Source organism: Lottia gigantea (genome assembly GCF_000327385.1).
Source record: "Lottia gigantea unplaced genomic scaffold LOTGIsca_16, whole genome shotgun sequence".
NCBI lineage: Eukaryota > Metazoa > Mollusca > Gastropoda > Lottiidae > Lottia > Lottia gigantea.
Window position 1 is genome coordinate 1416902 of NW_008707965.1, and position 11678 is coordinate 1428579.

Here is an 11678-nt window from a genome sequence, read left to right on the forward strand (position 1 = left end):
CTCTACTTTACCATAAACGCAAAGGGGCAGTATGCAAAATTCTAATTATCAAAAACGTTATATATTATACCTGAAATATTTCTTTAAAATGCTATTTAGATCAAACGGAATTTGTTTTAAAAGGGTTAAAAAACAGAACGCACTCATTGTTAATTAAGCAGTTTGACAAGTTTTGGTGTTTGGCTTTATAATGACTCGATATATTGAAACCTTGAGAATAAATAGGAAACATAATATATCTCTACAATTAGTCCTTTATTTTGCTTAAATCTGTACAGTAGTCTTCTTAGTCCTACAAAAAACATAACGAGCTTAAAGGGACATTCCGTTATTTTGTGAAAACTTTTTGTGAAAATTGTGAATGTGTGAAAACTATAAACCAAAATCTATAGAAATCTATCCCATAACGTATTTGAAAGTTTTAACTAAAAAATTCAGGCGTTAATTTTTTAACGCCAAAACTTTTCGTAAAAGGTAACCTTTTTATGTTCAATATGCTTTTTGCAAGCTGTTAGAAAACTACTGTACGGATTTGAGTAAAGTAAACGCCTAATTATAGGGAAATATGTCGTCTACGTTTTCTAAAGATTTCAAATAAATATATGGAGCCATTATAAAGCCAATCAATTAATTAACAATTAGTACTCTCAGTTTTTAATTAACCCTTTTAAAACAAATTCAATTTGATCAAGTAGAAACATAGATAAAAATAGCATAATTTAGAAATATTTTCAGGTATAAATGAAATGAAATGAATGGAGTTTTACGTCCTACTTTTCTGCACAATGTGGGCTAATGAAGACAGGCAACGCCATGCAGGGTACAATGAGGAAAATTTTGCCAGGACAGCGGCATTAGCGTGCTCTTTTTCGATTTCCAACTGTCGAGGGATCTTTAACGTGCACAGCCTGTAGCACACGGGGCCTCGGTTTATTGTCCCATCCGAATGACTAGACACTTTCTCCATGTCAGCCCCTCTTACCTGTATCACTGACAGGGGGAAACCGGGTTGAAAAATCCGAAGTTATCATCTCGACCTATGCCGGGATTGAACCCGGTACCTTCAGGTTTTTCAGGTATAATTTACGACATTTTTGATAATGAAAATGTTTTACAAAAAAGGCGGAATGCCCCTTTAATAGGTTTACGTACATTTCTCTGGATATTGCTGTATAGTTTTCATAAATTTTCATAGATTTTCAACCTTCAAAAAACAGAATGCCCCTTTAAATTTACGGTGCTTGCTGGCCCATGGTGATTTTAAAATGATCGCACAATTTCGAATAACTTCGACAGTTTTCAAAATACACATTTTTGGAAAACTTTGTGCAAATTAAACTACAAATTTCCATAAAACTACATATAACGATATTGGAACTCGATTTAATTTAGTGAATGTCTTCCTTGCTACACTGCAGCTCCAGTATATAGGATACCGGAACAAATCCGTCATAAAGAGCTAGATATTTCAATGTAAATGTCGGATCTCTATTGAATCGGATTGTCTTTCCACTACCGATCTGATTTCCAACTCCGAACACAACCTCTAGTGACGCTTCACTCCATGTCAACCAGAATGCTTTAAACCGTTCGGGCTCTAGCGCAAAGTAGTTATCGAAAGTAAATGTTTTAAACTTTATAGCCTTCGATCTTGCTCCAGTCCACGTGTTTCCCCCGCCCCCTACAACTATTTCATACACAAAATTGTTAGAGTGGGTTTCATTAAAAAGTCCGATAACTCCATCATTCCCACCTTTAATCCAGATCATTTTACTGTTCTGATACTGTACGTTATGGAATTCTGTAAAAGTCTTGTCGCTATTTTTAGGCATTTTGATTATTCTGCTAGTAAGTGTATTCATTATCACAATAACATGAAAATAACACGAACTAGAATAGCGTTGTTGAAGAACATTATGATCCTTGAGTATATCACAATATAAACACCAATATCTGTTTCTCTATGAAACTGAAACTTTAGTAGGTTCGTTTTTCTGCTCAGTAACTGTCTATTCCTATAATTTCAATCTGGCTCCTAAATCGTTAACCAATTCTTAATGTCTGTGTTTGTACAACCTTTATATGTTTTTGTTTCACCTGGTTTTTAGATTTTCTTGCAAATATATCAAAAAAGAAAATCCTACTTTTATTGTCCACAACGTTTCACCAAATTACATTGTCATCGTAATTTAATATGGTACAATATTGTACACAACGTTTCAACAATTTACATTTCAATCATCTTATGAATATAACAATTTTGTGCTTTACATTCCAAGCCAAAAACTCCATAAACTACCATTCTATGTATTTTATGGTGAAACTGAATTGTATAGAAATCGGATTGAAACTATAGTCATATAGTTTATTCCACTTGACCGACTCTCAAAGAAAACTCAATGATAGAATTTACAGATAATCGAATGTTCAAAATAAAAAATGTTTACGTAAACTCCAGTGCATTTTTGATAAAAAAAAAGATTTAGTTTTCCTACGAATTATAGTCTGCACGCAGATAAAAGATTTCATAGTAATTTTACAATAGAATGTTTCCTTATCGAACAATGAAGAAATTTCTATTGATATTGTTTTATTTTATCGCAACCAAATATCTTTTTAAGCATTAAAGGAATTGTAAAGAGATTTTCTTTAAAAAAAAATTAGCACTATTTTCAGTCAGACGTCTGTGGTTCCTGCAATTCACGTAATTAGTAGAGAAGGGCCAAGTGTCTTTTGCGATAAGTTACTATCTATAGATATGCTGATATTGGTTGAAAAACATTAACTTCCGGTTTTATAGCCGTCCGCCATTTTGGATAGCTTGGAAGCAACGTTTCTTCTTATAATAATAAGCCTAAGAAAAAAGATTAGGAAATTTATATATAACTTTCAGTACAGAAAGTTTCTTCCTTAATTGATGAGTTGAAAAGAATGGACATAAAATCTAAAGATTAATAAGAGTATAGATTGATCAGTTGGACTTAACAGTTGCCATAACTTGAGAATACAATATCAATATAAGATGAAGATAAATAAGAAAGGTAATATTTTCACCGTTAGTGAATAGTGCTCAATACATCAATTGTAAAGAGATATAGAAGTACCACTGTTAAAAAGGTGCTCTATACATCAATTGTAGAGCAATATAGAAATACCACTGTTAAAATAGTGCTCAATACAACAATTGTAGAGTGATATAGAAATACCACTGTTAAAATAGTGCTCAATACATCAATTGTAAAGAGATATAGAAGTACCACTGTTAAAAAGGTGCTCTATACATCAATTGTAGAGCAATATAGAAATACCACTGTTAAAATAGTGCTCAATACATCAATTGTAGAGTGATATAGAAATACCACTGTTAAAATAGTGCTCAATACATCAATTGTAGAGTGATATAGAAATACCACTGTTAAAATAGTGCTCAATACATCAATTGTAGAGTGATATAGAAATAGCGCTGTTAAAATAGTGCTCAATACAACAATGGTAGAGTGATATAGAAATACCACTGTTAAAATGGTGCTCAATACATCAATTGTAGAGTGATATAGAAATAGCGCTGTTAAAATAGTGCTCAATACAACAATTGTAGAGTGATATAGAAATACCACTGTTAAAATAGTGCTCAATACATCAATTGTAGAGTGATATAGAAATAGCGCTGTTAAAATAGTGCTCAATACAACAATTGTAGAGTGATATAGAAATACCACTGTTAAAATAGTGCTCAATACATCAATTGTAGAGTGATATAGAAATACCACCGTTAAAATAGTGCTCAATACATCAATTGTAGAGTGATATAGAAATACCACTGTTAAAATAGTGCTCAATACATCAATTGTAGAGTGATATAGAAATACCACTGTTAAAATAGTGCTCAGTACATCAATTGTAGAGTGATATAGAAATACCACTGTTAAAATAGTGCTCAATATATCAATTGTAGAGCTACAGACAAATACCACTGTTAAAATAGTGCTCAATACATCAATTGTAGAGTAATCGGGGTACATGCTTGTACAGCTTTAATAAAGGAATCGGGAGCCGCGGTGGCTCAGTGAGTTGATCCTTCGGATCATTCAACCCGGTTTCCACCTGTCAGTGGTGCAGGTAAGCGGAGCTGACATGGAAAAAGCGTCTAGTCGTTCGGATGGGACAATAAACCGATGCCCCGTGTGCCACAGGCTGTGCACGTTAAAGATCCCTCGACAGTTTAAAATCGAGAAAGAGCACGCTAATGCCGCTGTCCTGGCAAAATTTCCCTCATTGCACCCTGCATGGCGTTTCCCGTCTTCATTAGCCCTTATGGTGCAGAAAAGTAGGACGTGAAACTCCATTCATTTCATTTCATTTAATAAAGCCATCAAGGTTCCAGTTTCTTATCGGAAATAATAATTGTTATTACATTAGAATACTAATTGCAAAATATGCTTTATCACATAAGGCCATTTGCGATTAGTGACGTCATCAAACACTTAGTTTTAGGTTTTCAGGAACCACAGACGTTTGATTGAAAATTGGAATGGTGCATATTGATGCTATCAGTGTCCCCGATACACATAAAAGATTTAGAAAACCTCTTTACAATTCCTTTAAGCTAGAAATCTATTGATTATTTGGTCTTAAAATGTTCATATTAATTTTGTCGTTAGTTTCAATTCTTGATTCGAACTTAATGACCTTGTGTTGAACGGTTTGAATTAGGTTTCGGATTTACATAATGAAATTAATGATGAAATCTGGATCACAATAATATATCTTGGAACTTGGAACTTGGAACTATAATGATCAATCTGTTGTTAATTGGTGTTGATATTTTTCAGTGCTGAGAGATTGAAATAAAATCAAGAGTCATCAATTTCAAATCCTTTTAGCACAGACAAGGTTGTTTTGGATTTCTGGAAATATCATCGGTAATTTCTTATTATGGAATATTGAGCTTCTACGGCGATTCTTTTGTGTTTTGAGAAGTTTCCTCGGATATATTCTATATCAAAACTAAGGGCATTTGAAACTGTTTGTGTTCAATATCATATTCTCAACTAACTCTAAAAATGAAATTTTGGAACTATCTCAGCATAATAATTCTTCTAGTATACCACACGTTTTGGATCAGCAGTGCCATCCTGATGGACAGCAACTACAGATCTACCTACACTCATTAGGAGAATGTAAAGCTTCAAAACTCGAAGGTATTGTGGGTGAAAGGCCCAGGTGATGGTTTTTTGGGATTGTTTGAAACTAATAACTCTTAGGCTCTGCTGTATGAGTTCGTTACTGGTGGTTTGCTCAATAAATACACGGCAATAAAAAATAACACCAATGGTGGCTATCGTACATACCCAAACAAGACAGATTTGCTATTGGAGAACTCCAGATTTAAGGCTTTCTGGCTCAGTTGGGGTGACGACTATGTGTGGATTGGATCTATTTTTTGATGGCAGTTTAGGTATAAGACTTTCTTTAGCTAGACGACACACCATTTCACTTAACTTTCTAGCTCCGAGACCAAGGCGTGGAATACCTATAGCATTCATAATGAAACTGGAATGTTCCAAACAGAACAAGTAAATCTAGAATACTCTCCCTTTCGTGATTATTTTGCGAATCGGCCAATAAATAAATAAAAGTTTTGATCTTAATTTATCAAAGTTGATAATTTATATTGACAAGCTTAAAATACTATTAAGACTGAGTTGTGAATAACATTCATTGTTTGATATTAAAGGAATACTACTTCTTAGAATGGACATAAAATTCAAATTCTCAAACTTAGCCAACAAGTGTATATAATCATCAGTTGTACTTACCAGGTGCTATGACTAAAGAATATAATCTCTGAAACGATATATCAATTAAACCTAGCACGCTTCTAAGTATGTTTCAAAATTACTTAGTTTTATGAATTTTTACTTAGTTTTATGAATTTTTACTTAGTTTTATGAATTTACAATCGGTATCACGCAATTTGATTGGATAACAACGGTCACGTGAATTCGGTTTATATCTGTGTAAACGGAATGTAAATATAAGCTCCGCCTTTTAACGGACTACTTTTATCATTGAGTTTGATTGACTTTTGCCACTACACAGCGTCGATGTCTTTCCTTCGAACGTCACCAGTTCCGAAATCGACACATCACTGAATGATTACGGTATTTTCCAAATTCCCTCGAATGTGCATTCTCCAAATATCAACAAAATCATGATTTTTGGACTTATTTCGAACCTTGGCTTTCAATAATTGAACTTTAAATGTGGCCGCTCAGTCAACTTTCAAGCAGTAGACTATAAGAACATTTTTTCAGTTTATCGATGTATAAACAGAAAGAACCAGTATACACTTATGTATAAACCGCTACGCGGATTTATACTGTGTACACAGGTTTTTTCTGTTTATACATCGATAAACTTAAAAATGTTCAGGTCATTCCTTAATTAACAACAAGAAATCTTGGGAGAATTTTCTCAATGTTTAAACCGTTCCGCCTCTAGCATAAAGTTGTTATCGTAAGTTATAGCTTTAAATCCGGCTTTCGATTTTGCTCCAGTCCACTTGTTTTCCCCACCCCGTATAATTATTCCATACACAAAATTGTTAGGGTGGGTTTCATTAAAAAGTCCGATAACTCCATCATTCAGATCATTTTATTGTTCTGATACTGTACGTTATGGAATTCTGTATAAACGTATTTTGATTATTCTGCGGGTAAGTGTATTCATTATCACAATAATCATGAAAATAACACGAGTGGCGTTGTTCAAGTATATTATGATCCTTGAGACACAGCGGAATTCACCATTCAGTGCCGAGTCAGATTCACCTTACGGAAACTGCCGAGAATTGCCGAATAACTTAAAGAAACTGCCGAGAATTACCGAATGATGCATGGAATAAGAACTACGTTTAACGGGAAGTAACTATTATAAAAGATTCAGACCACAATAAGGCTATCGTTCGAATCACACATAGGCTTTAAGCACCAGATGATTAATAACTGTACATTCATTTTACCTTATACTATATTTTTATAAGATTTGAAAGAAAAGTTTTTTTTAATTACGAACCAAACGTGTATCCACGCACTGTCTATTTTGTTTCTTCTGCTGCTATATACAGAAAACATACTCCATCTATTTGGTCCCAGTGCGACCAGCCATCTTAGAAACGGAGTCGCTAAGAGGCATAGTGGGTGCCACTCTAATTCACAAATCTTCGAGAATGATTGACAGCTCAATATTGAACAATTGTCAGTCGCCATGTTTTACCCACAAACAACAAATCGACAAAGCTTGTGTCATGAAAGAATAATTTTTAATAACTCGTGTATATGTGACATTCTTTGGTAGTGAGATGTGCATGGGGAACTTGCAATGCAGACGAAAGATATCCAGAAAGGTTGGAGGGAGTTCCTTTTGTGTGGTTGTGTTAATTAACAACTGGCTTAAGCTGTTTCGTGAATTGCTCAGGAAATTTAAAATTGTACCATTCAAATTTTCAGTCAGACGTCTGTGGTTCCTGCAATTCACGTTTCTAATCGCAAAGTGTGATAAAGCATGTTTGTGATCAAACACTTATTTTTTGTGAAATTGCAGGAACCACAGGATCTGACTGAAAATTGGAATGGTGCAAATTGGTGCTGAGAAAACTTTACAATCCCTTTAGGTATACATTTACTTAATTGAAAAAGGAAAAAATATACTCTCTATTGACCTTCAAAAAGCAAACGCTATTGTCAAACCTGATTGTAGAGTCGATTCCCCAGAGTAGTTAGAATGATCGATTTTTACTAACTCCAAGGACTGTGATCGAATCCCGTTTTATGGGAATTAAAACAATTAGATGTTTCTGATAACAAGCTAGGGTTAGTCATCACATCATTATTATCAACCAATCAGATTTCTTTGTTCTCTACTTTACCATAAACGCAAAGGGGCAGTATGCAAAATTCTAATTATCGAAAACGTCATAAATTATACCTGAAATATTTCTTTAAAATGCTGTTTAGATCAAACTGGATTTGTTTTATAAGGATAAAAAGATGAGCGCACTCATTGTTAATTAAGCAGTTTGACAAGTTTTGGTTATGACTGGATATATTGAAACCTTGAGAATAAGTAGGAAACATATTTCTCTACAATTAGCCCTTTATTTTGCTTATATCCGTACAGTAGTCTTCTTACACGAAAAAAATTCATAAAACTGTAACATATTGAAAGCAATTTGATTTAGGGTATGTTTTCATTGCTACACTGCAGCTCCAGTATATAGGATATTCAATGTAAATGTTGGATCCCTATTGAATCGGATTGTCTGTCCACTACCGATATGATTTCCGACTCCGAATACAACGTCTAGTGACACTTCACTCCATGTCAACCAGAATGGTTTAAACCGTTCCGGCTCTAGCATAAAGTACCCATCGAAAGTAACAGTTTCAAAGTTGTCACCTCTCGGTCTTGCTCCAGTCCGCGTGTTTCCCCCACCCCCTATAATTATTACATACACATAATTGTTAGGGTGGGTTTCATTAAAAAGTCCGATAATTCCATTATTCCCACCTTTAATCCAGATCATTTTACTGTTCTGATACTGTACGTTATGGAATTCTGTAAAAGTCATGTCGCTATTTTGAGGCATTTTGATTATTCTGCTAGTAAGTGTATTCATTATCACAATAATCATGAAAATAACACGAACTAGAGTGACGTTGTTGAAGAACATTATGATCCTTGAGTATATCACAATATAAACACCAATATCTGTTTCTTTATGACACTGAAACTTTAGAAAGTTTTTCTGCACAGTAACTGTCTACTCCTATGGTTTCAATCTGGCTCCCAAATAATTTACCAATCCTTAGTGGTGTTTGTATAACTCTTTATATCTTTTTGTTTCTCTTGGTTTTAAGATTATGTTGCAAATATATCTAATAATTCTTACAATATATCAAAAAAGAACATCCTACTTTTATTGTCCAAAACGGTTCACCAAATTACCATGTCATCGTAAGTTAATATGGTACACTTATCCAAACTTTATATTATACACAGCGTTTCAACAATTTACATTTCAATCATCATATGAATATAACAATTTTGTGCTTTAAATTTCAAGCCAAAAACTCATAATATATCAGTCTATGTATTCTATGGTGAAACTGTCGGATTGAAACTGTAGTTATACAATTTATTCCACTTGCCCGACTCTCAAAGAAAACTAAACAATGATAAAATGTGCTATGGAAGCCGACTGCGGCCATTTTACCCTCGACTTCTCGCCCACGGCAAAGTGAGGAAAAGGCGAGAAAGCAAGGGTAAAAAAAAAGGCGAGGAAAAATGAGAGAAAGCGAGGGTAAAAAAAGCGAGGAAACAGGCGAGAAAGCGAGAGTAAAAGTCGATGAAAAAGGCAAGCAGGCGAGAAAGCGAAGAAAAATGCGATGAAAAAGGCGATGAAAAAGGCGATGAAAAAGGCGAGGGAAAAGGCGATGAAAAAGGCGAGGGAAAAGGCGAGGGAAAAGGCGAGAAAGCGAGGGTAAAAAAGGCGAGGAAAAAGGCGAGAAAGTGAGGCAAAAGGCGGGGGAAAAGGCGAGAAAGCGAGGAAAATTTTCATCGCCTTTTTCCTCGCTTTCTCGACTTTTCTCTCGCCTTTTTCTTCGTCTTTTTTTACCTTCGCTTTCTCGCCTTTTTCCTAGTCTTTTTCTCGCCTTTTTTCCTCGCCTTTTTCCTCGCCTTTTTCCACTCTTTCTCATGGGCGAGAAATCGAGTTTCCTCGCTTTATCGTAGATATGGCCGCAGCCGGCTTCCATAATTTACAGATAATGGGATGTTCAAAACAAAGAATGTTTACGTAAACTCCAGTGTATTTTTGATAAAAGAAAGATTTCATAGTAATTTGACAATAAAATGTTTTCTTTTAGAACTAAGAAGAAATTTGTATCCAATACATTATGCTTTATTAATATTTTGGAGTTTTTTTCTGTATACCGTATAATTGCAAGTATTAACCGCATAAAGGGAATGAATATCGTACACAAATATCTTCTCGGAATTAAAGGGATGGTAAAAATGTTTTCTAAAAATAAATTATGTGTATCGAGGACACTGATAGCATGAATTTGCACCATTCAAATTTTCAGTCAGATGTCTTTGGTTCCTGCAATTCACGTTTCTAATCGCAAAGTGTGATAAAGCATGTTTGTGATCAAACACTTATTTTTTGTGTAATTGCAGGAACCACAGGATCTGGCTGAAAATTGGAATGGTGCAAATTGGTGCTAAGAAAACTTCTTTACAATCCCATTAGGTATACATTTACTTAATTGAAAAAGGAAAAAATGTACACTCTATTGACCTTCCAAAAGCAAACCCTATTGTCAAACCTGATTGTAGTCGATTCCCTAGAGTAGTTAGAATTTTCGATTTTGCTAACTGTAAGACTGATATTGATATCTTTAAAATAAATAAAAATATGGGAATTAAAACAATTAGATGTTTCTGATAACAAGCTAGGGTAAGTCATCACATCATTATTAGCAACCAATCAGATTCCTTTATACTCTATTTTACCATAAACGCTAAGTGGCAGTATGCGAAATTCTAATTATCAAAAACGTCATATATTATACCTGAAATATTTCTTTAAAATGCTGTTTAGATCAAACGGAATTTGTTTCATAAGGATAAAAAAAAACAGAGCGCACTCATTTTTAATTAAGCAGTTTGACAAGTTTTGGTGTTTGGCTGGATTATGACTGGATATATTGAAAGTTATAACTAAAAAATTCCAGCCAAAACTTTTCGTAAAAGGTAACCTTTTTATCTTCAGTATGCTTTTTGAAAGCCGTTCGAAAACTATTGTACGGATTTGAGTAAAGTAATTGTAGAGAAATATGTCGTCTACGTTTTCTAAAGATTTCAACTAAATATTACCAGCCATTATATAGCCATTCACAGAAACTAGGTTAAAATGCTTAATTAGCAATTAGTACTCTCAGTTTTTAATTAACCCTTTTAAAACAAATTCAATTTGATCAAGTAGATACATAGATAAAAATAGAATAATTTAGAAATATTTTCAGGTGTAAATGAAATGAAATGTATGGAGTTTTACTTCTTACTTTTCTGCACCAGGTCATGTAGACTAATGAAGACCTGCGACGCCATGCAGGGTACAATGAGGGAAATTTTGCCAGGACAGCTGCATTAGCGTACTCTTTTTCGCTTTCAAACTGTCGAGGGATCTTTAACGTGCACAGCCTGTAGCACACGGGGCCTCGGTTTATTGTCCCATCCGAATGACTAGACGCTTTTTCCATGTCAGCCCCTCTTACCTGTATCACTGACAGGGGTAAACCGGGTTGAAAAATCATCTCGACCTATGCCGGGATTGAACCCGTGACCTTCAGGTTTTTCAGGTATAATTTACGACGTTTTTGATAATGAAAATGTTCAACGAAAAAGGCGGAATGCCCCTTTAACAGGTTTACGTAAACTTTTGAATAGTTTTTGCGTTAAAAATTCAACGGCCGGATTTTTAATTTAAAACTTCGGATACATTTCTCTGGATATTGGTGTATATGGTTTTCATAAATTTGAGCAAAAGATTTTCCACCTTCAAAAAACAGGATGCCCCATTAAATTTACGGTGCTTGCTGGCCCATGGTGAT

At 34.3% G+C, this 11678-nt stretch overlaps 2 protein-coding genes across 2 annotated transcripts; both read right to left on the reverse strand.

Moving 5' to 3' along the window:
* Positions 1–1388: 1388 nt before the first annotated feature.
* On the reverse strand, positions 1389–1832 carry LOTGIDRAFT_158228 (hypothetical protein; the record flags this gene model as incomplete). The annotated part of the gene is made up of 1 exon (XM_009050948.1): positions 1389–1832. One exon carries the CDS (start codon positions 1830–1832, stop codon positions 1389–1391), a length of 444 nt encoding a protein of 147 aa, XP_009049196.1.
* Positions 1833–8257: 6425 nt separating this feature from the next.
* On the reverse strand, positions 8258–8650 carry LOTGIDRAFT_158229 (hypothetical protein; the record flags this gene model as incomplete). The annotated part of the gene is made up of 2 exons (XM_009050949.1): positions 8258–8499; positions 8572–8650. 2 exons carry the CDS (start codon positions 8648–8650, stop codon positions 8258–8260), a joined length of 321 nt encoding a protein of 106 aa, XP_009049197.1.
* Positions 8651–11678: the final 3028 nt, after the last annotated feature.